The following is a 27,716-nucleotide window of genomic DNA, read 5'->3' as shown; positions in this document are numbered from 1 at the left end:
TCTCTGCTGCCAGCTCTTGCCCCTCCCCTTCCCTCTTCTCTTTATCCCCCTATCACCACTCTATTCTTTCAGTCCTCGTGAAAGGTCTCTACCCGAAATATCAATCGTCCATTTCCCGCCACAGATGCTGCCTGACCCACTGAGTTCCTCCACTGCCTCTGTGTGTTTCTGCAATTTTCTGTTTTTTCTTTCATCCTTATTTGCCAGATATCGTGTCATACAGACGAACACACAGTGTTGTCTTTTACGCAGTTTTACTTGACACCTCCTTGTGCCATGAGCCATTTCCCAGGCAAGGTCATTCTCGACTGAACTCTGATGTCTCCAAGACTAACCGAGGAGAATTTCTTTTCGATATATTTTTAATATATTTAAAGCAGGTTTTGATAGGTTTGTGATTAAAAGGGGTGTCAAACATTATGGGGAGAAAACTGGAGAGTGGGATTGAAAGGGATAATAAATCAGCCATGATGGAGTGGCGGGGCAGACTTGATGGGCTGAATGGCCTAATTCTGCTCGTATTTCTTATGGTTTCATGGTCTCTCCTCCTTCTGAGAAAAAAAAAGCACCTAGTCTGTTCTGATAGCCAAGAAATGGTGAAGCTGGTACTGTTAATGTTGCCAAGCTAAACAGCATAAGAGCCAGGCCTAGTTGAAAGAAGCCTGAGGAAAGCTTTGAGATGAAGTTATCAATAGAAAGTGAAGCCACTGTAGAGCAGCTGGATTCCAGCTAGGAGACATAAATGACAGTTTATTCATTGTTTTCGCAGCTCTCTGACCCGTGTGAGGTGACGGCAGACGTGGGTGAACTTAAGCCCCCCAGCAGTGAGGGTGAACAGGCAGGAGAGAGCAAGGGTGACCCAGGAGATTCCAAGGCTGATTGTAGCCCAGCTGAAGCTGCTGCTGCCCCATACCCTCCGGTGGATTCTGGTTTCACAAACGTGACTGGTCTTTCTGACTTCCCCAGGGCGCCTGTGATGGAAAATTTAATCCCATCTGGTGAAGGTAGGGAAAGCTGTGTTTCTGTCGCTGCTCTTGGGTTTCATGGCCCTGGGACTGGCAAACGGCCTCTTGGTTCCAGTTTGTATTTGTGTTGGCAGGAGGACACGAAAAGGACTGCAAAAATGAATCAAAATTAGTGTTCTGTAGAAAAAAAATCCTTGCAAGAAACCAAGCTTGTCTTGAGTAGAGGAAATGCCTGTGCCAAACCTTTTTGGCTATGGTCCATTGCCTCGGTGATGGGAATGTAGTGTGTGATAGAGCCCAGGGCAAACCATGTGTAATGGTGACTTGTCAGTGAGATTCTTGACTCTACTTCTGTGGCTTGAGATGACCCAAGGTGGTTTCAGTTTGGGCACAGTGACTGTCATCTGCTCATGGGTGCCTGCGTTTGGGTGTGTTCAAGTCAAGTCAAGTCACTTTTATTGTCATTTTGACCATAACTGCTGGTACAGTACATAGTAAAAATGAGACAACGTTTTTCAGGACCATGGTGTTACATGACACAGTACAAAAACTAGACTGAACTACGTAAAAATCAACACAGAGAAAAAAAACACACAACATCTACACTAGACTACAGACCTACCCAGGACTGCATAAAGTGCACAAAACAGTGCAGGCATTACAATAAATAATAAACAGGACAATAGGGCAGTAAATTGCCAGTCCAGGCTCTGGGTATAGAGGAGTCTGATAGCTTGGGGGAAGAAACTGTTACACAGTCTGGTCATGAGATCCTGAGTGCTTTGGGGCCTTTTCCCAGGCAGCAGGAGGGAGAAGAGTTTGTATGAGGGGTGCTTGGGGTCCTTCATAATGCTGTTTGCTTTGTGGATGCAGTGTGTAGTGTAAATGTCTGTAATGGCGGGAAGAGGGACCCCAATGACCTTCTCAGCTGACCTCACTATCCGCTGCAGGGTCTTGCGATCCGAGATGGTGCAATTTCCGAACCAGGCAGTGATGCAGCTGCTCAGGATGCTCTCAATACAACCCCTGTAGAATGTGATGAGGGTGGGGGGTGGGAGATGGACTTTCCTCAGCCTTCGCAGAAAGTAGAGACGCTGCTGGGCTTTCTTTGCTATGGAGCTGGTGTTGAGGGACCAGGTGAGATTCTCCACCAGGTGAGCACCAAGAATTTTGGTGCTCTTAACGATCTCTACCGAGGAGCCGTCGATGTTCAGCGGGGAGTGGTTGCTCCGTGCCCTCCTGAAGTCAACAACCATCTCTTTTGTTTTGTTCACATTCAGAGACAGGTTGTTGGCTCTGCACCAGTCCGTTAGCCGCTGCACCTCCTCTCTGTAAGCTGACTCGTCGTTCTTGCTGATGAGACCCACCACGGTCATGTCATCGGCAAACTTCATACAGCTGACAGGGAGTGTGTGTGTGAATACTCAATCCTTGTTACAGCATCATAGAGTTATGCAGTGTGAAGGCTTAAGACTTTTTCACAGTATTGAATCTGATATGGATAATCGTTGCCCCATCGAAAGCACTGTAGACAAGTTCAGCGAGGCGTTGATATCATGATGCACTCAGAAATGAGCCGGTACCAAGGATCTTCTCACACAGATCAAGTGTGTGTCCTGATCTTTCTTCCACCTTCATAGTTTGTCTTTCACTAACAGAATATAAAACATGCACCATAGAACAGTATGGGCCCTTCAGCCCATGATGTTGTGCCAACCCATTGTAAACTACTCCCCAATCAATCTAATCTTTCCTTCCTTCACAGCCCCAAATCCTCCATTTTTCTATCATCTATGTAAGATGATTTTCTATCATCTAAGAGTCTCTTAAATGTCCCTAATGTATCTGCCTCTATTGCCATCCTCAGCAGTGCATTCCAGGCATGTGTAAAAAACCTACAACTGACATCTCCCCTAAAGAATGAAATTAGGAGAGCCAGAGGGGCCATGAGAAGGCCTTGGCGGGCAGGATTAAGGAAAACCCCAAGGCATTCTACAAGTACGTGAAGAGCAAGAGGATAAGACATGAGAAAATAGGACCAATCAAGAGTGACAGTAGAAAAGTGTGTATGGAACCGGAAGAGATAGCAGAGGTACTTAATGAATACTTTGCTTCAGTATTCACTATGGAAAAGGATCTTAGTGATTGTAGGGATGACTTACAATGGACTGAAAAGCTTGAGCATGTAGATGTTCAGGAAGAGGATGTGCTGGAGCTTTTGGAAAGCATCAAGTTGGATAAGTCTCCGGGACCAGACAAGATGTACCCCAGGCTACTGTGGGAGGCGAGGGAGGAGATTGCTGAGCCTCTGGCGATGGTCTTTGCATCATCAATGGGGACGGGAGAGGTTCTGGAGGATTGGAGGGTTGCGGATGTTGTTCCCTTATTCAAGAAAGGGAGTAGAGATAGCCCAGGAAGTTATAGACCAGTGAGTCTTACTTCAGTGGTTGGTAAGTTGATGAAGAAGATCCTCAGAGGCAGGATTTATGAACATTTGGAGAGGCATAATATGATTAGTAATAGTCAGCATGGCTTTGTCAAGGGCAGGTCGTGCCTTACGAGCCTGATTGAATTTTTTGAGGACATGACAAAACACATTGATGAAGGAAGAGCAGTAGATGTAGTGTATATGGATTTCAGCAAGGCATTTGATAAAGTACCACATGCAAGGCTTATTGAGAAAGTAAGGAGGCATGGGATCCAAGGGGACCTTGCTTTGTGGATTCAGAATTGGCTTGCTCACAGAAGGCAAAGAGTGGTTGTAGACGTGTCATATTCTGCATGGAGGTCGGTCACCAGTGGAGAACCGCAGGGATCTGTTCTGGGACCCCTTCTCTTTGTAATTTTTATAAAATGACTTGGATGAGGAAGTGAAGGGATGGGTTAGTAAGTTTGCTGATGACACAAAGGTTGGAGGTGTTGTGGATATTGTGGAGTGCTGTCAGAGGTTACAGCGGGACATCGATAAGATGTAAAACTGGGCTGAAAAGTGGCAGATGGAATTCAACCTAGGTAAGTGTGAGTTGGTTGATTTTGGTAGGTCAAATATGATGGCAGAATATTGTATTAATGGTAAGTATTAATGACAGTGTGGAGGATCAGAGGGATCTTGGTTTCCAAGTCCATAGGACACTCAAAGCTGCTGTGCAGGTTGACTCTGTGGTTACGAAGGCATGTAGTGCATTGGCCTTCATCAACTGTGGGATTGAGTTCAAGAGCTGAGAGGTAATGTTGCAGCTATATAGGACCCTGGTCAGACCCGACTTGGAGTACTGTGCTCAGTTCTGGTCGCCTCACTACAGGAAGGATGTGGAAGCCATAGAAAGGGTGCAGAGGAGATTTACAAGGATGTTGCCTGGATTGGGGAGCATGCCTTGTGAGACTAGGTTGAGTGAACTCGGCCTTTTCTCCTTGGAGTGACGGAGGATGAGAGGTGACCTGATCGAGGTGTATAAGATGATGAGAGGCATTGATCATGTGGATAGTCAGAGGCTTTTTCCCAGGGCTGAAGTGGCTAACATGAGAGGGCACAGTTTTAAGGTGCTTGGAAGCAGGTACAGAGGAGATGTCAGGGGTAAGATTTTTATGCAGAGAGTGGTTAGTGTGTGGAATGGGCTGCCGGCGACGGTGGTGGAGGTGGAAATGATAGGGTCTTTTAAGAGACTCTTGGATAGGTACATGGGGCTTAGAAAAATAGAGGGCTATGGGTAACCCTAGGTAATTTCTAAAGTAAGTACATGTTCAGCACAGCATTGTGGGCTGTAAGTCCACAAACCTATTGTGCTGTAGGTTTTCTATGTTTCTAAACCATCCTTTGCTCCCCTTAAACAGATGTGCTCTGGTATGAGCCATTGCTGCCCTGGGGAAAAAGGAACATGCTGTCTACTCTCGCAATGTCTGTAATCATCTGGTACACTTCTATCAAGTCACCTCTCATCCTCCTTTGCTCCAGAGAGAAACACCCCAGCTTGCTCAACCTATTCTCATAAGACATGCTCCCTAATCCAGATAGTTTCCTGGTAAATCTCCTCTGCACCCTCTCTAAAGCTTTCACATCCTTCCTATAATGAGGTGACCAGAACTGAACACAATATTCCAAATGTGATCTAATCAGAGTTTTATAGAGCTCCAGTGTTATCTTGCACTTAATCTCTTGACTAATGATGGGCAACCCTCCTTAAGCCATCTTAACCTCCCTATCAACTTGCACAGCAACTTTGAGGGATCTGTGTACTTGGACCCCAAGATTCCTGTGTTCCTTCATGCACCTTCAGAGTGACAATTCACTTCCACTGATAAAATGTAGTCTCTGTCTATGACTTTAGAAAAGAACAATGGAAATAAAGATGGGATGTAGTGTCTGGCAATGGAAATGAATTACACCTCGATCTGTCACAGCAACTAGCTCACTCCATGACTGAATCACATCAAAAGATTGTACTGCTCTGAACTATATCACACAGTGGCATAGCTGGCAGAGCTGCCGCCTCAGAGCCCCAAAGCCCCAGGGTTCAATCCTGACTTCCATCTCTCTCCGTATGGAGGAGAGGGAATGTGAGGGATGAGTGGGGTCTTTGATTATAGTGGCTGCTTTACTGAGGTAGTAAGGAGTAGAGACAGAGTCCATGGAGAGGAGGCTTGTTCCTGCACTTTCTGGCTGTCACGTGCAGAGGAGTTGCTATACTTGGTGGGCAGAAAGGTCTGATATCATGTTGGGTGTGCTTCAGCAATACTGTATTTGCTTCAGGGGGTAGTGATTATAATCCACCAGGGTTCCCATGGAAGTAAAGCATTCACAGCTACAGTTGTGTTAATGCGCGTAAGTTCAGCAGCCAAGTTGCCTCCAAGTTGGCTCATGTAACAAGTGGCCACCTGGGCAAGGCAGTGGCATGGTGCCAGCTACGGCTTGCCTGACAGAAGCCACTCAGTTCCAGAGAGGAGGGGGCAAGCTGAGCACTGGATAAGGGGCGATGCCTTAGCAGGGAGCCAGGCTGCGGCGGGAACCAAGGCCTGGTCTGTCTGCGTATCAACACAGTGTCAAGATGCAAATCCCACTTTTCATGCCTCTACTGCCAATAAAAATAAGGAGCAGGTGTACATCTGCTCTATCGTGAACTAAGATCATGGCTAATCAATCAGTAACCTCAACTCTGTAGTCCCGTCTATCCGCGGCAAACTTGCACCCCCTCCAAAAAATCTCCCGGTCCAGCTACATGGACACTGATACCAAAAAAGCTCACCAACACCTCTGCCTCCTCAGAAGGCTAAGGAAACGTAACGTGCTCCTGCTGATCTTCACCAATTTATACAGATGCACCACTGAAAGTACCCTATCCAGATGCGTCACGGCTTGGTACAGCGACAGTTCTGCCCATGACCATAAGAAACCGCAGAGAGTTGTGGACACAGCTCAGCACATCATGGAGACCAGCCTCCCCTCCATGGACTCTGTCTATACTTTTTGCTGCCTCAGCAAAGCAGGCAGCCGAGTCGAAGACCCTGCCCTGCGTTTTCCAACTCCATTCTTTTCATTCAGTCTCGGGCACTGGGCCTTGCTTTTGAGACCAGCCACGTGGCTCACCGGGCCGCTTCCGAAGACAGCTAGCTACACCTCACGATGCAGAGGGTGATACTAAAGGCAGCCGACTGTACTGCCCTGGCACTCTCTATAGAGAAATGCCAGAACAGCCAAAGGCAAGTGTCACCCCAACAGATTTGCAATCCAAATCGAATGTGAAGGGAACATGAGGGGAGACTTCTTCACTCAGGAGTGTGGAACGAGCTGCCAGTGCAAGTGGGGCATGTGAGCTTGAGAGCACTTTGGATAGGTATATGGATGGTAGGGGTATGGAGGGCTATGGTCCCGGTGCAGGTCGATGGGAGTAGGCAGTTTAAGTGGTTTCAGCATGGACTAGATGGGCCAAAGGGCCTGTTTCTGGGCTGTAGTGTTCTATGACTCTATATACACTCACAGAGCCTGGTCTCTTTTAAATTCCTTTATATTTTGCATAGTTGAATTTCTAACTCTTCCATTTCCTGTTTAAGTCTTTCCCACCGGGTTCTGCTTTAGCGATTTGTAATTTAATCTGGATATCGTCCCATTTTTCCCTGTTCCAATTCACTTATTTACCATCCATCATTCCTCCCATTCTTTACGATTTGAATCAGCAAACTTGATAACGTCCCAGCAGTTAGTCTGACTATTCCTCCAACTTTTCCCTTTGCCTGTGTTTATAGGAGACTCCTTGAATCCATCAAGAGACAAATTTTCCACTTGGTGCTCCTTTTTAAAGACCTAACGTTTATCATCTTTCTTCTCAGGCCTTCCCACAGAAGGCTCAGAAAAAGCTCTACTCTAGGCAGAAACCAGGGCCCAGAAATTCCTTCCCATAATACAACAGCACTTAGCACATGGAAACAGAGCAAAACTGCACCCATTTCCAGGTCTCTTCATACCCAAAAGGAATTTGATCCCTGACATCCCTGCAGGAAATTCACGAGCACTGGGAGCAGTGTTCCGGTGTAAAACAGGCCCAAAGGACATCAATAACAAGGGCCAATGTTCATCTCTGGTGGGATTCTCCACATCACTCCTTGTTTACTCCTGGAATAAGCACCTTTCACTGACCCCAGTCCCCCCAAGCCCTTCCACTCAGCCCTTCTCTAGGCTGCTGCAGTTCCCCGTGCACCCTGTCTGCTCACTCCACACACGGCCTGCTTGTCCTTCCCCACTCCAGACCAACTTCCACTTGTCTGTGCCCAATGCTAGTGATGCACCATCAATAACTCTCTGAGACGTGAGGCGAGATATCGGCTTTTATTGACTGGAAGAAAGAACAAGCAGCAATTGACCACCATACTACATCCTGGAGACTGAGGGCTGGGCTCAGGCCTCAATCGCCTTTATACCGGGGTCTGTGGGAGGAGCCACAGGAGCAGTCAGCCGGGGGGAGCGGGGGGGACGTGTCCAGACAGGTATATGTAGTTCACCACAGCTAGTGGCCAGGATAGTGGATCGCAGGCTTCAGAGGGAGTGGAGAACCCTGAGGGTCCTCACCTGAGACTTTGTTCATCCAGAGATTGCCAGGGAGCCTCTCTCACAGTCGGACCTCCGAGGAACAGAGACTTCGTAGGCTGGGTCTCACCAATGCTGTCCTCGCTGACAGACTGAGGTCAGGTACCTCTCGGAACCTCACACCTGCCCTCATGTGTCAGGGTCACTCCCAGCTTCCTGACCTCAGGACCATTCCAGGCTGCCGCTGACCCCTGCCCCACCTCACGGCTGCCAAACTCCTCCGTCAAGGACATGAAACTTCATCCCTTCTCCGCCAGTCCCTAGGAACAGGCGTCTGTCTGCACTGCAGATTTACGCAGAGTGCGGGCAGTCGGAGACTCCCTTGGCACCTGTGAGGGTCTCTTTAACCTTCAGTGGGGAAGGTGCCACTCCGTCTCCCTTCCCTCTCTCGTCATTGTCGCAGCCATGCTTTGAGCAGTAGCCCTGTCCATTTGCTGGAGGAGTGTGTTGTAGTATGTTCCTTTAAGGACTGGCTGCCAAGACTGCAGTTGCAAAGCCAAACGCAAAATCTTGCAATAGAATAGGCACACTTAAACTAATGCAGCAATGTACACAGGGAAACCTGATAACACTGTTTTGGAAACCTTGCATTCCAGGAATGCAAACTTTAAAATAACTTTTAAAACGTTGTTTGCATGCCATGGACTGGTGTTTGAAAGCAGGTATAACACAAGTAAATAATTTCTAGCTAAGCTATTAAGTACTGATAATAACATTTATTATTGAAAAGAGGTTAATTGGATCTTCTTTAAACAGGATCTTTATTGTTTCAAGAGAAGACTTAATGACTAACCTCACTGGGTGATAGAATTTTTTATATAGTACAGAGACTTTGAGTTCGAGGTGCAGAAATATAATTGGAAAGCAGAGTGATAGGCACTTGCTGTTCTCTCCTAAGTTTGTGAGGGAAGCAAGGGTCTAACGAGGAGGAGAAGCTGAAGGAGATTTATACAAGTAAACGAAGAGTGATTCAGGCTGAACAATCACTAGGGTCTGATAATCTATTCCTCCCCCCTTGCAGAGTACTAAAGGAAAAAATCCCTGGAAACAGTGGGTGCATTTGTGGCCATCTCCCAATATTCTCTGGTCTCTGGAATATGAGATGGCAAACTGATGGCACCCGTGCCCAAGATGGCACCCACAAAAATCGTTGGCACACATCATGCAGTTACGCCCCTCGATTCTTTAAACCCTACCTCATGCAGCCAAAGCCCAAGCAATGAGCACGGAAAGCAAGTGGAAAAAGGACCGGTCTTTAAGCACAGTCATTGTACCTGACACAGAACTCACGGTCTAGTGGGCAGCAGTGATCACCGTCCCTCAATATGCTTCTGAGACCTGTTTTACCTTAAACAGGCATCTCCAGACACTAGCAAAATACCAGCAGTCTCTCATTGCAAAGTCCTCGAAACTCATAAGAAGGATAAGCAAAAGAATGTTGGCGGCCCCTCCCAGTCCAACGTTGCCAGCATTAACGCACAAAGGCTGGGTCAATTCAGCACACAGGGGACTGAGTTTCAATGACGTTGGATGGTGGAGTAACCTCAAAGGGCCAAATGACCTACCACTACTCCTTTCTGCCACATTGCATTGAGGTCTGAGCAGGTCACATTTCTTCACTCCTGAAGGAGACCTTCTGACCCAAACTTTGTGTCACAGGATGAGATTCGCTGGCAGACAGAGGAAGAGATTCAAGAATATGCTTAAGGCTTTCTTTTTTAAAAAAAATTGTACCATCTACCCCTGATGCTTGAGGATCTTGAGTCCATGGCCTTTCAGTGTAAGGAAAGAGCATTTGGGATGGGATTGAGAACCTTGAGTCAGTGCATCAGGAGGACACAAAGACCCTGTGTATGTGGTGGAAGGAGTTCACCAGCTCACAAACTACCCACCCTTCCCCATCTGTGGAAGAGTCTGTGGATCCCACATTGGCCTTATCAGTCATTTAGGACAGAGGTGGAAACAACTCATTCTCAAACCCGAGGAACTGCTCATGAATTTATAGGGGCATTTAACATCATGAGGCACGCAAGTAAGATGATTGATCACAATCTTTTTCCAGGACAGGGGAGTCTAAGATTAGAGAGTACAGGTTTGAAGAGAGAGGGGAAAGGTTTAAAAGGAACCTACTTGAGAGTAAGTTTTCCATATGGAGGATGGTGGGTGCCTGAGAAAGTCATAGAGATGGGCATAGTGGTGACATTTCAAAGGCAAATGGACAGAGGCAATACTGTGCAAAAGTCTTAGGCACATGCATGTAGCTGCGGTGCCTAAAACTTTTGTACAATATTGTACAGAGGTCATGAGAAGCCTACCGCTTGTGCATCATCCAAAACGACCAAAAGTGGGGAGAAGGAGGAGGCCCAGAGGCTTGACTAGCTGAGCCACTGTGTCACAGCTCCAGAAACCAGGTTGGATGCTGAACTCTGGCGCTGTCTTTGCGGAGTTTGCATGTTCTCCCTGTGAGTGCATTGCTTACCCTAGGTTGCTCTGGTTTTCTCTGACTTCCCAAAGATGTGTGTTAATTGGCTCCTGTAAATTAATTTTCCCCCAGTATGTGTGGGTGAGGGGTAGAATCTAGGATGGGAGTGGTTGAATTTGTTGGGAATCTGGGGAAAATTACTCCCAGGGTAAGGGAGTCCAAATCTAGCGAACAGAGGTTTCAGGTGAGGGGAGAAAGATTTATGAGGGAACTAAGGGGAAACATTTTCCACACAGTCGGGGCTGTATATATATGAAATGAGCGTTAGAGGAAGTGGTAGAGGTGGGTGCAATCACAGTGTCTAAAAGCTATTTAGTTAAAAATCAAAGTCAAAATAAGTTTATTATCAGAAGTGTGTGTGCGTGCATGCGTGCGTGTGTGTGCGTGAGTGTGTGTGTTTGATTTGTTTTCTTGCAGGCATTTATGGGAAAATAAAGATATACAATACTATAGAGTTTATGAAAAAACATACAACTAATGTACAAAAGAAAACAAATTGTACAAATATTTTAAGAAATAAAACTGAGAACTTTAGTTGTAGAGTCGTATCAGGTGCATGGATAGGAAAGGTTTAAAGGGATATGTATCAAATGCGGGGCAATGGGTAAGTAACTTGGCTAACATGGACCAGTTGGGCTGAAGGGCCTGTTTTCATGCCATAGAGCTCTATGGCTATCACAAAAATGCATTAGTGTAAACAAGTGTTCAATAGTCATCACAAACCTGAGGGGCCAAAGGGCCTCTCCCTACTGTGTCTCCCCATGAATCTAACCTCTTGGGAAATGAAAGTGTAAGTATAGTGAATGCCCATTGTGAAGGTCGATAGGATTTGCAGCAAGTCCTGTTTTTAGTATATTACAGATAAATGTAATAGGTGGGTGTAGCCAAAGTTTAAACCATGAGTGAATTGTGCACCAATAGGAGCAAACTTTACCCATGCTGGCCCTTTAATGGGGTTCTCTCATTGGTCTCCTCTTTCTCCCAGCCCCGCACATTGGCGTACTTGCCAATCCCCCTCTGTCGGTCTCTGTTGAATCTCGTTTTGCAGCCAGCCACTTTCAGACCACAAGATTGCAGCAATAAACTCTCCTCCTTTCATCCGCGTTTGCTTCATGTGCTAGTTCTCTTCGATCCTTTTCCATGTAATTACTGACCTTGCTGACAATGGAAGCAGTTGTTCTTTATGAACTCCATAGTGCTCGTTAAAAATATCTGATTCCTGTAATCTGATGTGCAGCTGAAATGAGCTGGTTAATCCAAAACTCATTTACTTTGTTATTTAAACATTTCCAAGACTCTATTATTTTCTACTGCACTTCTCTCCAAACTGAAACAGTGACACCCCATAGTATCCTTAGTCCCCTCAAAAACTAAGTTACTGTTACCGCCAGAAAGTAGGGTCTTGCCCCAAACTGTCAACTCTTTATTCCTTTCCGTAGGTGCTGCCTGACCTGTTATTCTTCTCCAACATTGTGTGTGTGTGTGTGTGTGTGTGTGTGTGTGTGTGTGTGTGTGTGTGTGTGTGTGTGTGTGTGTGTGTGTGTGTGTGTGTGTGTGTGTGTGTGTGTGTGTGTTAGACTAAATATCAGCACTCAACTTGTTATTAGAAAGTTGACCTCAATCATCATCTCAGCACACAATTTGCCTCAATTCTACAATTCTGTTTACTTTGGTGTTAGGCAGTTGAAAACAGGTACTTTCCCTCAGTGAACTGTGATTGTGACTGTTTCCAGGTCACTTTGCCTTACTCACTCTGGAAATCTTACATCTATTTCATCAAACTGCAACTCAGTTTCAACTTCCAATGAAGACGTCACCCCTCCCCACCATCAGTGGTATCTACATGAGGCAAGATCCGTCATCAAACCTCCCCACCGTCCGGGCCATGCCATCTTCTCATGGCTGCCATTGGGCGGGAGGTACAGAAGTCTGAAGCCTCATATTGTCAGGTTCAGGAGCAGATGCTTTCCTTCAGCCCAGGAACAGAAAAGACTACAAAAAGTAGTGGATGCAGCCCAGTCCGTCACAGGAAAAGCCCTCCCCACCATTGAGCACATTTATGACGAGCGCTGCCACAAGAAAGCAGCATCCATCATCAAGGACCCCCACCATCCAGGCCATGCTCTCTTCTCGCCATTAGGCAGGAGGTACAGGAGCCTTAGGTCCCACACCAGCAGGTTCAGGAACAGTTGTTCTCCTACAACCATCAGGTTCCTGAACCAGCATGGACATCTTCACTCACCTCAACTCTGAACTGATTCCACAACCTACAGACTCACTTTGAAGGACTCTATAGCTCATGTCCTCAGTGTTACTTATTTGCTTAAATTATTTGTACAATTTGTGTTCTGCAATTTGATTGTTTCTCAGTCTTTGTTTATGTATAATTTTTCATAAATTATATTGCATTTCTTTATTTTCCTGTAAATACCTACAATATGAATCTCAGGGTTGTATATGGTGACATGTATTATCAAAGTACATATATTTACTTTGAATTGACTTGAACCATTTGAAACATCGAAACATAGAAAACCTACATTACAATACAGGCCCTTCGGCCCACAAAGCTGTGCCGAACACGTCCCTACCTGAGAACTACCTAGGCTTACCCATAGCCCTCTATTTTTCTAAGCTCCATGTACTTATCCAAAAGTCTCTTAAAAGACCCTATCGTACCTGCCTCCACCACCGTCGCCGGCAGCCCATTCCACGCACTCACTACTCTCTGAGTAAAAAAACTTACCCCTGACATCTCCTCTGTACCTACTCCCCAGCACCTTAAACCTGTGCCCTCTTGTGGCAACCATTTCTGCCCTGGCAAAAAGCCTCTGACTATCCACACGATCAATGCCTCTCATCATCTTATACACCTCTATCAGGTTACCTCTCATCCTCTGTCGCTCCAAGGAGAAAAGATCGAGTTCACTCAACCTATTCTCATAAGGCATGTTCCCCAATCCAGGCAACATCCTTGTAAATCTCCTCTGCACCCTTTCTATGGCTTCCACATCCTTCCTGTAGTGAGGCGACCAGAACTGAGCACAGTACTCCAAGTGGGGTCTGACCAGGGTCCAATATAGCTGCAACATTACCTCTCAGCTCCTAAACTCAATCCCATGGTTGATGAAGGCCAATACACCATACACCTTCTTAACCACAGAGTCAACCTGCTCAGCTGCTTTGAGCGTCCTATGGACTTGGACCCCAAGATCCCTCTGATCCTCCACGCTGCCAAGAGTCTTACCATTAATACTACATTCTGCCATCATATTTGACCTACCAAAATGAACCACCTCACACTTATCTGGGTTGAACTCCATCTGCCACTTCTCAGCCCAGTTTTGCATCCTATCAATGTCCCGCTGTAACCTCTGACAGCCCTCCACACTATCCATCAGCAAACTTACTAACCCATCCCTGCACTTCCTCATCCAGGTCATTTATAAAAATCACAATGAGTAATGGTCCCAGAACAGATCCCTGAGGCACTCCACTGGTGACCGACCTCCATGCAGAATTAGGCTCTTGTCCAGATGGCCCAACCCTAATCACTAACCCAGTATAGTTACACTATGAGCACTTTGCCCAAGAATGGACGTCTTTTGTTCTAATGTGTTTTTTTTAATATATCTTTTAGTTTAATTCATGTTTTTTTCTTGTGTGTGTTATGTTTCTGATGCTATGTGCCTGTAATGTTGTTGCAGATATGTTTTTCATTGCATCAGTCCACACATATACCTGTGCATGTGACAATAAACTCAACTTCGATTTGTGCAAAAGATCCACATTCTGTGGGGACAGCGGATGGGGTGTGCAGTCTTAAAACACTTGGAGAGTGTCCTTTGGTCCAAGTGCACTTGTAAAACCAACTGCCATCCCTTCACAGCTCTGACAGCTAACAATCAAGGGCAGAGAGTGGGATCTGACTGTGCAGTTGGCAGTATCGCCCTACAAGATGCTCTCAACACGCGCAGAAGCAGTGGGTCAATTTAGCTTGGACAGAGCATGGAAAATAAAGGGTAAAAGGAAAACAGTGAATGATATCCTGGACATCGTTTGACCTTCCTTGTACTGTAATTAGTGGTGGGTTTTTCCCAGTGTTGTTTACAGGATCATACTGTGCAGTAATTAGCTACCAGCATAACAGCACTGCCTATACTTTGAAAGTACTTTGTTGGCTGTGAAGTAGTTTGTGGATGTTTAGAGGCACTCTTTAGAAGCCATTTCCTTTCTTAAGGCTGAAGAAGATATCATTTGTAATGAGAAGTTTCTGCCTCTCAGTCCCTTCTAAAGACATCATTGTTGCTATGAATCAAGAATCCCATCATCATTAACTCTTAAAGATTGCTGAAGGAAAGATTCTGTTCAGAGAAATTTTCCATACTCTGCCTTTTTAGGATGAATTCTCACTGTCAGTTGTCTGGAAGGCAATGCTTTGCCACTTAAAGGGAATTTCACCACCTCTTTAAGAGAAAGTTTTCCCCTTAAGGAAAGCTCATTATCACTTAAGGCAACATCTCCTGCTTAAAACCTTTTTTTTGGAAATAGAAGCTGTTGAAATTTAGGAGCAAAGAATTCAGATTAATGTTCACACAATTTAATTGCATCTGCCTGTTTCTACTCATTCCCTTTTATGGTCCTATTCTTAGTCAAAAAGTGTTGGTCAAATTTATCTGGGGAGTTGGTTTGTAAGAGTAACTAATACTGGCAGTGTGAAGGAAAGAGATGCTCACTGAATTAACCAGGGTTCCTGATTGCATCTCATTGTTGATACTAATTCAGTTGTCTCTCACTGCCAGTGATTCCACTGAGACACTGAGCCAAATGATCTCATCAGTAACACACTGTTCACATCTTTAAAACATTTTGTGGAGAGAGGGCCTGTTTATTAATGTGGTGTGGAGGAGTGATGGTGTGATGGTCTCTTTGCCATGTATATTAGGGCCAATGGCTAGCCTTCAACTTGGGTATTCCACAACGTTTTTCCTAGTATCTATAGAAATGGGAACAAGGAGGCTGGAATAAAAGACCATTCGGCCCTTTGAGCCTGTTCCTCACTTCAATGCGATTATAATTGGTCTATGTCCCATGTCCACCAATCTTAATACTGAAACGAATGAGCACATCTGTCAAATATGATTTACCTTTCCTAAAACCATATTGACCAGGCCTGATTATATCTAGATTTTCTAAATTATTAGTTATTTCCACTTTGATTATCGATTCTGGCATCTTATCAACAATAGATGTTAAACTAACCTCCTGTCAGTCATAAACACAAGAGATTCTGCAGTTACTGGAAATCCAGAGTAACACACACAAAATGCTGGAGGAACTCAGCAGGTCAGGCGCATCGATGGAGGGGAAGAAAGAGTTGATGATTCAACCAAAGACCCTTCATCAAGACTGTGAAGGGTTTCACCTGAAATTCCTTTCCATAGATGCTGCCTGACCTGTTGAGTTCCTCCAGAATTTTGCGTGTGTGTTACTCTACCTGTAGCTCCCAGCGTTCAGTCTTCCTTTTGAACCAGAGAGCCATATTGACTGTTTCCTAGACTCTGATACTTTTGGGAGTTTAGCAAGTTATGACACATTTCAAACAATGGGTTCACCATCTGTAATGTCCTTTCTTTTAAACCCCTTGGGTGTTCTTCATCCTTTCTGATTTTACAAGTTCATCCCTCTTATTTGAAATGAGCTTCAACAAACTCATTTCTTTTAGTGGAAAGAATATTTATGATAGATCACATCTAGAAAATGTCCCAATAAAGGTTAGCAATAGTGACACTGTCCTTTAAAGTGATCATTCTCCCCCCCCCAGCAGTGCAGCCCCTCCTTAAAAGGATGCTCAGGTTTATCTTCCACTCTCTTCCCAATTTACATTAGCCAAAGTTACAGACCAACACACAACAGCAAATTCCTATTAAATGTTAATAAATTTGGTCCTTGATCCTTAATCTAAAAAGCTATGATCAATTACAAGGGAGATGTACAAAAGGTTGCTGTCTAATTATTAAATATCTCCTTACAATAGACTTCTGCCGACAATGCCCAGGACTTTCCTCTTTCTCCCCGTTGTCCCCCATTCCCATGACAATGAGGAGAATTCAGAAACTACAGAGGGTCTCGAATGAGGACACTTTGCAGTGTCTTGAGGTTCTGACTGATCATGCAATTGGGTTTCCAAATCGGCATTTGAGTGTCGCGGCCGTGATCTCACCCTGTGGACTTCCAAATTGACACCTTTGCACTCAAGTAGGAAAGCAACACTTGAGCCAAGTTGTGCCTTTATCTGCATTTGTTCCCGGATTGGCCATTCCTGCAGGAGACTGCTTCATCAAGAACCTATGCATCCATAAGAAAAAGTAGGATCTCCCACTCACCACCCACTTCAATTCTATTTCCCATTCCCATTCCGACATGTCAGTCCATCGCTTCCTCGACTGCCATGATGAAGCCACACTCAGGTTGGAGGAGCAACACTTTATATTCGTTCTGGGTAGCCTCCAACCTGATGGCATGAACATCGATTTCTTGAACTTTCGATAATGGCCCCCTACCTTCACCATTCCCATTCCCATTTCTCTCTTTTATCTCCTTACTATTATCTCCCTCTGGTTTTCCTCCCCCTTCCCTTTCTTCCATGGCCTTCTGCCCTCTCCTATCAGATTCCCCCTTCTCCAGCCCTTTATCTCTTTCACCAACAACTTCCCAGCTCTTTACTTACACCCTCCCTCTCTCCTGGTTTCACCTATCATCTTGTGGTTCTTCCTCCCCTCCCCTTCTCCCCCTCCCACCTTCTTGCTCTAACTTCTCATCCTTTTTCCAGTCCTGCTGAAGGGTCTCTGCTCGAAACATCGACTGTTTATTCATTTCCATAGATGCTACCTGGCTTGCTGAGTTCCTCCAGCATTTTGTGTGTGTTGCTTTGGATTTTTAGCATCGGGGAATTTCCTCGTCTTTGTTCTGCATTGTTATTGTTTTACCTTGTTCTACCTCAATGCGCTGTGTAACAACCTGATCTGTATGAAGAGCATGCAAGACAAGTTTTTCACTGTGTGTTACATGTGACAATAATCAACCACTACTCCAGTATTACTCAGTGATGAAGGCAGATGTCTGAGCCATTATGTAGCTAAGGAGGCCTGGAGGTAATAAATAGAGTGTACATTGGTTACGAGCCCTTCCCCGAACACTCCAGAGAATTTGATCTGCACCCTCGGTGTTGACCAATAGACCCCGAGGGGTCTGTGGACAACACTTATAAGACTTTTAATAATTATTATGCAGCTGGGGATGAATTGAACGAGCAAGGCCTGTGATTCATGGTTTCAGGGTTTTCTGAAGCGTGCAATGCCATCGGAAGTGCAGCAGCCAGTTCTTGCAGAGACAAACCAGGTGACCTGTTCCATTGATATAGATTAGCCAAGATGCCCAGAGTTTTTTCCTCATTTAGTGTCATGACATCATTCTGAGGATGCTTCAGCCTAATGACAACTCTCTCAGAAGGTGTAGTGCAAGCTGCGGCCTGTGTTACAGAGCCCGGCGAATCCGGGGGGTGCTTAGATCCAGATCCAACCAATTGAACCTTCCCAAAGATGGCATACAGAGAGTTATCAGCATGTGGAGTGCGCAGCCCTGTATGACTTCTCTTTGTGCTGCCTGTCGTGGTCTTACTGTGGTATCTACAGCCCAGTAACCCAATATACCCCATAGCACCGGATCATAGAGAATTATTGTACTGAGTGAAAGAGCAGACTCAAAGGGCCAAATGGCTGACTTCTGCTTCTATTTTTCCATGTTTCTATCACCTTTGCTGCGATTTATCCCAAAATCCCTGCCATAGAGCAAATTATGCTGCTTATGAGTGTTGATCAATGCAACATCAACTGCCAGTCCTCCCCTGCACACTCTTCCACACACAATGGGGTGGAGGGAGGGGAGTGGACATTGAGCCTTGCAGTGCACAATTTAGATTGCTATTTATTGGTTTTCACGGTTGACCCATTTGAGTATCAGGTGTTTCCTCCATCCTGTCCTTCCTCTCCTACCTTCTCTGCAGTTTAAAACTAACTTAGAACCATAGAACCATAGGACATTACAGCACAGAAACAGGCCTTTTGGTCCTTCTTGGCTGTGCCGAACCATTTTTCTGCCTAGTCCCACTAAACTACACCTGACCCATATCCCTCCATACCCCTCTCATCCATGTACCTGGCCAAGTTTTTCTTAAATGTTAAAAGTCAGCCCACATTTACCACTTCATCTGGCAGCTCATTCCACACTCCCACCACTCTCTGTGTGAAAAAGCCCCCCCCTAATGTTCCCTTTAAACTTTTCCCCTTTCACCCTTAACCCATGTCTTCTGGTTTTGTTCTCCCCTAGCCTCAGTGGAAAAAGCCTGCTTGCATTCACACTGTCTATCCCCATCATAATTTTATATATCTCTATCAAGTCTCCCCTCATTCATCTACACTCCAGGGAATAAAGTCCTAACCTATTCAACCTTTCTCTGTAACTCAGTTTCTCAAGTCCCGGCAACATCCTCATAAACCTTCTCTGCACTCTTTCAACCTTATTAATATCCTTCCTGTAATTAGGTGACTGAAACTGCACACAATACTCCAGATTCGGCCTCACCAATGCCTTATACAACCTCACCATAACATTCCAACTCTTATACTCAGTACTTTGATTTATAAAGGCCAATATACCAAAAGCTGTCTTTACTACCCTATCTACAAACGTTTGTACCTGTGACGGCACTTTTAGGGAATTTTGTATCTGTATTCACAGATCCCTCTGTTCTACCGCACTCCTCAGTGTCCTACCATTTATCTTGTGTGTTCTACCTTGGTTTGTCCTTCCAAAGTGCAATACCTCACATTTGTCTGTATTAAACTCCATCTGCCATTTGTCAGCCCATTTTTCCAGCTGGTCCAGATCCCTCTCCAAGCTTTGAAAACCTTCCTTACTGTCCACTACACCTCCAATCTTTGTATCATCAGCAAATTTGCTGATCCAATTTACCACATTATCATCCAGATCATTGATATAGACGACAAATAACAATGGACCCAGCACTGATCCCTGTGGCACACCACTAGTCACAGGCCTCCACTCAGAGAAGCAATCCTCCACTACCACTCTCTGGCTTCTCCCATTGAGCCAATGTCTAATCCAATTTACTACCTCACCATGTATACCTAGCGACTGAATCTTCCTAACTAAACTCCCATGCGGGACCTTCTCGAAGGCCTTACTGAAGTCCATGTAGACAACGTCCACAGCCTTCCCCTTCATCCACTTTCCTGGTAACCTCCTCGAAGAACTCTAATAGATTGGTTAAACGTGACCTACCACGCACAAAACTTGCTCTACTCTTTCTCAGTCCTGACAAAAGATCTTGGATCTGTAACTTTAACCTTGTTGAAGACACCAGAGACTGCAGATGCTGGAATCTGGAGCAACACGCAAAGGGCTGGAGGAACTCAAGTGGGTCAGGCATTAACTGTGTTTTTCTCTCCATGGATGCAGTCTGACCTACTGAGTGTCTCCAGCACGTTCTGTTTTTATTTCATATTTCCTGCATCTGCAGTTTTTTTTAAAAAAACGTAGTATTAAGGCTAATAACCTGATTGTGGTCATATGTTTGTCTGGTGATCTGTTGTCTCCATCTACTTGGTTGACACTGGGGGACCATTCTGTCTGCTCTCTCAGGTGAACAAGCAAGACTGCGTCACTATGTCACTGTCTCGGGGAAGGCCAGGTCACATGTCCTCTGTGCCTTGGCACTTCTGCTGTAGTGCTCCAGCTGTGGTAGTCAATTTGCACACAGCAAGATGTGAATTGTGCAAATTCGCTAGCACACCTGAACCCTTGCACTTCAAAACCTCTCCATTGCTTACAAAGCACTTAGGGAACCACCATAATTGTGAATCGTAGATCTAACTACAGTTCCAGGTTTTTCAGATATGTAAGTTTTGTTTTTCTTAGACTACCCAATAGTAACAGGGACATTGAGGAGCAGATAGGGAGACAGATCCTGGAAAGGTGTAATAATAACAGAGTTGTTGTGGTAGGAGATTCTAATTTCCCAAATATTGATTGGCATATCCCTAGAGTGAGGGGTTTAGATGGGGTGGAGTTTGTTAGGTGTGTTCAGGAAGGTTTCTTGACACAATATGTAGATAAGCCTACAAGAGGAGAGGCTGTACCTGATCTGGTATTGGGACATGGACCTGGTCAGGTGTCAGATCTCTCAATGGGAGAGAATTTTGGAGATAGTGATCACAATTCTATCTCCTTTACCATAGCATTGGAGAGGGATAGGAACAGATAAGTTAGGAAAGCGTTTAAATGGAGTAAGGGGAAATATGAGGCTATCAGGCAGGAACTTGGAAGCATAAACTGGAAACAGATGTGCTCAGGGAAACGTGTGGAAGAAATGTAGCAAATGTTCAGGGGATATTTGTGTGGAGTTCTGCGTAGGTACTTTCCAATGAGACAGGGAAAGGATGGTAAGGTACAGGAACCATGGTGTACAAAGGCTGTTGTAAATCTAGTCAAGAAGAAAAGAAGAGCTTACAAAAGGTTAAAAAAAACTAGGTAATGATAGAGATCTAGAAGATTATAAGGTTAGCAGGAAGGAGCTTAAGAATGAAATTAGGAGAGCCAGAAGGGGCCATGAGAAGGCCTTGGCAGACAGGATTAAGGAAAACCCCAAGGCATTCTACAAGTATGTGAAGAGCAAGAGGATAAGACGAGAGAGAATGGGACAAATCAAATGTGACAGTGGAAAAGTGAGTGTGGAACTGGAGAAGATAGCAGAGGTACTTAATGAATACTTTGCTTCAGTATTCACTACAGAAAAAGATCTTGGCGATTGTAGGGATGACTTACAGCAGATTGAAAAACGGTTCTTGATTAGGAAGGGCATCAAAGGTTATCAGGAGAAGGCAAAAGAATGGGATTGAGAAGGAAAATAAATCAGCTATGTTGGAATGACGGAGCAGTCTGGATGGGTTGAATGGCCTAATTTAGCTCTTATGGTCTTTGAAGTTGCTGCAGTAGCCACACCGTTTCATTCCCAAGTATACAAGCAGGGTGTATTTTTAATCCAACTACAGTCAATTTTCCTTCCCTTTAAATCTTTGCACTCTTGTCTGGATTCCTTCCCAGAAATACTTGTGCCAAATATTGTTGATTTTTTTTTGTCTATGAATCCGTAACTGTGGGTACCGCCAGTTCCCCGTTGCAGTAATATATGCCCCAATAATTGACATGGGACTGAGCAGTCAAACAGAGGCCTGTCAGTGACATCATGGAAAAAGCAAACTGCTCAGATTATAACAGGGAGGTTAGAAGAAGACCTACACAAAGAATGGTAGGGCCTTGGGGAGTATTGAAGAGCAGAGAGATCTTGGTATACAAGTTCAAAGACTCCTGAAGGCAGCAGCACAGTAGATAGACGATGAAGAAGGAATCCCCAGGATACTGCCCTGTTTTGGCTGGGGAATAAAATAGAAGAGCAGGGAGGCTGTGATACAACTTTATAAAACACTGGCCAGACCACAGCTGGAGTTCTGGTCACCACTCTGTAGGAAGGATGTGACTGCACTGGAGAGGGTGCAGAGGAGATTCACCAGGATGTTGCCTGGGATGGAGGGTTTTAGTAATTGGGAGAGACAATTTCCTTGGAGTGGAGGAGGCTGGGGAGGTGAAAATGACTGATAAAGGTGTAGAAAGTTATAAGGCATGCAGACAGGGTGCAGATAGGAAAACCTTTCCTCATAATAGAGGTGCTTAGAAGTAGATTTAAGATGAGGGGTAAAATGTTTAGAGAGGATCTGAAGGGGGGTGCTTCTCCCCCCCACCCCCGTTCCCTCAGATGGGGGTTGGAATCTGGAACGCACTGCCTGAGGGCAAGGTGGAGGTAGAGGCTCTCACAATGTTCAAGAAGCATCTGGACGAGCACTTGAATCACCAAGGACAGAGCAAGTGCTGGTAAATGGGTGGCTGATGGTTAGCATGGACACAGTGGGCCAAAGGACCTTTTTAATACTGTGTGGCTCTGACCGTATGACAATAAGGTTGGGTGTTCAAGCCTTGCGTTAGATTTTCTGCATCCTGTCTGGATTTCCAGTGCTCTGGGCGTAGCTGATTCATCAAGCCACAACTGTTGACGATTTTGTGACACAATCTGAAGAAAGAGCAAAGTTCTTGCTGAGTCTGAATCCCTCCCTCTGCCAGATGCAAATTAACAAGGCCATAAAAAGTACAAACAAAGCACTAGAACTCTGTTAAACTTGTATACAGCCTTGGATGATGTTACTCAGAGCACTGGTCAGTTCTGCTCTGGACATACATTATCACGCAAAGAGGCAGTGAAGGAAGTGTAGTGTTTTTAAAGGAATGCAAGTTGCTTAGCACCAAAAATGTTGAGTAGGCATGGGGGATCATTTCAGCAAAAGCAAACCCTGAAAGATAACCTAAGTCGAAATTCAAAGTGGTCCCATTAGCCAGACAGGGCAAAGATATTGCTGTTTCTGAGGCAGAGGTATAAGATTGTTATTCAGTGTAGCAGGGAGTTCAGGACAAACCACATCCCACAGTGAGTGATGAGAGCACAAGAGCCAGTATGTACCAGATGAGCTGAAAGTCCTGTTCATGTACTGTAAATTCTACATGAATGTACACCAAACAGCACCAACTATGTTGCCGTTGATCAGAATCAGAATCACTTTATTGCCAGTATGTGAAACATAGCAGAATTGATGGTGTCTCAGTGCCAAGTGTAAAACACAGGACAATACCATAACAGACAACACAATAACAACCAACAGTTTACAAGACAATAGTGCAAACAGTCATGAGCAATCAACAATTAGCAGAACGGTCACATGCACAAACGTCAACAACCAAATTAAATAAATGTGAACAGGTGAACAGACTAAATGATTATCAACAGAACAAGGAGAGCAGGAAAGATGATTTAATGAATGTTGTGCAGGGACAGTGAGTTTTGTTGAGAAGCTGGAGAGCTACAGGATGGAGGTGACGTGTAGTCCTGGTGTTGACGGACCTGTAGCGTCTCCCTGATGGCAGTTTGGTGAGTAGGTGGCTGCTAGGATGGGTGGAGTCAGCGGTATTTTTCAGCTCTTTTCTTCACTCTGGTGATGACCAGGTCTTTAAATGTCAGTAGATGACAGTCAATGATCTTCTCCACTGAGTGAACCAGTCACTGCAACCTGGCAGGAAACCAAACGGTGAGAGAGGTGGTCACAACACTCTGTAATGGCTCATCAGGATACACCCCGAGATGTTGGGTTTCATAAACTGGCATAGCAAGAATAATCTCTGCTGGGATTCCCTAATGATGAGCGTAACCTGCTTGTCCCACTTCAATGTATTGGTAGTGGTAAGAGTTTGAATGACTCGACCACAGACACAACTGGGGGGGCGGACAGGTAGGGGGTTGTCAGTGGAAGTTGATCCTCATTTTCACTGTCTTGATTGCATTAAGCTGCTAATTATTATGAGCACACCATGGTGCAAGATGGTCTACCTCTCTTTGATCGCAGATCGCACTGTTATTAGAGATGAGACCAGCTATAGCTGTGTTGTCTGTGAACTTTAGGTTTTTAATGGATTTGTCTGTGGAGGTACAGTTATTTGTATAAAGTGAGAACAGGAGGATGGAGTGAGAAGCTGGAAGGTGATAGGTAGAAAAGGTAAAGGACTGGAGAAGAAGGAATCTGATAGGAGAGGAAAGTGGACCATGGGAGAAAGGGAAAGAGGAGGGATACTGGGGGGGGGGGGGGGGGAGGTGATAGGCAGGTGAGGAGAAGAGAAGAGGTAAGAGGGGGGCCAGAGTGGGGAATTAAAGAAGAGGGAGGGTGGGGGGGAGAAAGCCTTCTTCACTATCTTATCTATCTGTGACACCGCGATCAGCAAATGATGGTACTTAATATTCTAGACCCCTCTGTTCTACAACACTCCCCTGGGCCCGATTGTTCACTCTGCCCAGGTTTGACTTCCAAAAATGCAACACCTCACACTTATCTGAATTGAATGTCATTTACCATTCCTTGGTCCACTTACGCAGCCGATCAAAATCCCTCTGTACATCCTGACGAGCATCTTCATTGTCAACGATACAGTCCATGCCTTTTATGTTCTCTTCCAAATTGTTTATATAAATAGTGAACAACAAAGACCTAGCACTGATTGCTGAGGCACACTACCTGTCATGGGCTTCCCTTACAAGAAACAAGCTTCACCCTTAGCCAGCTCTCCCATGCAATCTCACCTTTCATGCTGATTGATGTGCACTTGAAATATTTTTGAAGACTTTACTGTGTTGTCAGCAGTTATTCATCCATAACCTGTAGGGTTACTTCGATACATTGTCAGAATTTGCCTCTACCGGGACTATCCGGTTATTAAGCACTGATTGAAGCCCGAAGATCGATCGGAAGTTGAAAAGTTGAGGCTTGATGGTTTGAGGCCTGAGTCTTCAAACCTCTGCGAGTCTGCTAGGGAAGTCGAAGGATCAATGCCTGCGAATCCACAAGTCCACTGGACAAATGGGGCTTGTTTTGCTGTTGTTGCTTTGCCATTTGTTATGTTCTGTTCTATTGCGTTCTGTGTTGTTCCGCCGAGCATTGTGGGTATGCTGTGTTAGTGCTGAAATGTGTGGTGACACTTGTGGGCTGCCCCCAGCACACCCTTGGTGCACTCCACTGTAAGTTTCAATGTACATGTTATAAATAAATCGGAAGCTAACTCTGGACCTCGTGTAAGATACTTCATGTACATGTAATAAGTAAATCTGAATTTGAACCTGATAAGAGTTAACATTTTAGGCAGCGATAATTCATTCAAGTAAATCTCACTTCCACATTGATCTGACCCATGCTCTATCTAATCTTAGAGCCTTCACTATCACTGCTGCCTGCTTTCCTTTGTCGTCTTTATTACCCTGAAAATAGAAACAATTTAGCTCTCCCTGCTGAAGGCGATAGGGCGATAGCTTCTCAAAGCTGTGCCTGCAGAAGGTAAATGGAGTTTCCTTCCATAAGATGGCACCCTTTAGCTCCACAACAGTCTTAATGGCCAGTTGCTGCTATGGCAACTGTTACTGTCCTTTGTATTTTCCTTCAGTTCATTCAGATGATTTCAGATTTGACAATCCTCATTGGGACCTAGTAGCAGCCCAAACACACTCGGTTATAATGGCTGCTCCGACCAATCCAAATCCCAGCTTTGTTGACTGGAACCAGCTTTTCTCATAGTTCACGTGCCCTGAAGAAAGTGCTGGGCTTGTGTCGACAGTGGGTAAAGATTACCTTTATTTGTCACATGTACATCAAAACTTTGAAACACACAGTGACACGCGTCGTTTTTGTGTCGGCAAGCAACGCAGTCTGAGGATGTGCTGGGGCAGCCCGCAAGTGTTGCTAAGCTTCCAGCACCGACATTTGCTAGCACCAACCCGTGCTTCTTTGGAACGTGGGAGGGACCCAGAGCACCCGGGGGAAACCCAGGCGGTCACAGGGAGAACTTACAATCTCCTTACAGGCAGCGGCAGGAATTGAACCCTGATCGAGGTTGCTGAGGCTGTAAAGGGTAGGCTAACCGCTATGCTACCACGCCGCCCAAAAGGAATTGGTGTTGTTGAAACTAAGAGTGAAGGGGTCAAATGGGCACTCTTCATTGTATATCAACACGTCTAAAGTTCCTGCTGTTTACTGTATATGTCCAGCCCGTATGAGATGATCCAAATGCATTACCACACACTTGTCTGGATTAAGTTCCATCTGCCACCATCCAGCTGTCTGTGAGACAGAAAACATTGACTAGCAAATAAGCATGTTAATCATTTATTTACAAACAGTAAATTTCAACCAAACATTCATGTTCCCCAAGTTAAAAAAACTACAAATCTGAACATTCAACAAACGTGCTTAGTTAAAAGTGTGCACGGAGCATACCCTCCCGTGGCCGTGGGTGTTGCTTGCCTTACACAGAGGAAGCGAGAGCAAGCCTCTTCCACGTGCTATCCCCACCAGGGATATTTGAAACTGGGCACCAGATGACTAACCAATAGGAAACACAGCAGCAGTTTCTAAACTAACCAATCACGACAAAGCGACTTTTGACGGGCGGAATAAGCTACATCCCCCAACTTTCCAGGTGATCTACTGTACATATTGATGCACCATCAATAACTCTCAGAGACGTGAGTTAAGGTAGGCTTTTATTGGCCGGAAGAAAGCACAAGCAGCAAGCGACCACCACACAACATCCTGGAGACTGAGGGAGGAGCAGTGCCTCCAATTGCCTTTATACCGGGGTCTGTGGGAGAGCCACAGGAGCAGTCAGTGGGGGGGGCGTGTCCAGACAGGTATATGTAGTTCACCACATTCACCCCCCCCCCTTTGTATTAAAAGAGAGTCCCCATGGGGCGAAGTTTCTTACAAGTATATTTACAGGTTAAGTCTATCAGGTGGTTGAATCTGTCGCTGTGATCTACGTAGCACCGGCGGTGATTGCACAGGTGCCGGTGGTGGTGATTGCACAGGTGCCGGTGGTGGTGATTGCACAGGTGCCGGTGGTGATTGCACAGGTGCCGGTGGTGGTGATTGCACAGGTGCCGGTGGTGATTGCACAGGTGCCGGTGGTGGTGATTGCACAGGTGCCGGTGGTGGTGATTGCACAGATGCCGGAGGTGATGATTGCACAGGTGCCGGTGGTGGTGATTGCACAGGTGCCGGTGGTGGTGATTGCACAGGTGCCGGAGGTGATGATTGCACAGGTGCCGGTGGTGATTGCACAGGTGCCGGTGCTGGTGATTGCACAGGTGCCGGTGGTGGTGATTGCACAGGTGCCGGAGGTGATGATTGCACAGGTGCCAGTGGTGGTGATTGCACAGGTGCCGGTGGTGGTGATTGCACAGGTGCCGGAGGTGATGATTGCACAGGTGCCGGTGATGGTGATTGCACAGGTGCCGGAGGTGATGATTGCACAGGTGTCGGTGGTGGTGATTGCACAGGAGTCGGTGGTGGTGATTGCACAGGTGCCGGTGGTGATTGCACAGGTGCCGGTGGTGGTGATTGCACAGGTGCCGGTGGTGATTGCACCGGAGACGGTGGTTGTGCTGGCTCCGGCCTGACTGGAGGTGTCAGCC

The 27,716-nt window shown here is 45.6% G+C and overlaps 1 protein-coding gene across 1 annotated transcript in view; it reads left to right on the top strand.

Moving 5' to 3' along the window:
• LOC140741216 (rho guanine nucleotide exchange factor 25-like) overlaps window positions 1–27,716 on the top strand; it is a 469,368-nt gene that overhangs the window by 24,218 nt on the left and 417,434 nt on the right. The window contains exon 2 of the mRNA XM_073071159.1: window positions 770–1,004. Within this exon, the coding sequence (XP_072927260.1) occupies window positions 770–1,004 (235 nt within the window). The remainder of the gene's footprint in view (window positions 1–769; window positions 1,005–27,716) is intronic.

The sequence above is a fragment of the Hemitrygon akajei genome, chromosome 18 (assembly GCF_048418815.1).
Source record: "Hemitrygon akajei chromosome 18, sHemAka1.3, whole genome shotgun sequence".
Lineage (NCBI taxonomy): Eukaryota > Metazoa > Chordata > Chondrichthyes > Myliobatiformes > Dasyatidae > Hemitrygon > Hemitrygon akajei.
The sequence above is the reverse complement of the archived record's forward strand: the minus strand, read 5'-3'. Positions and strand labels throughout refer to the sequence as shown.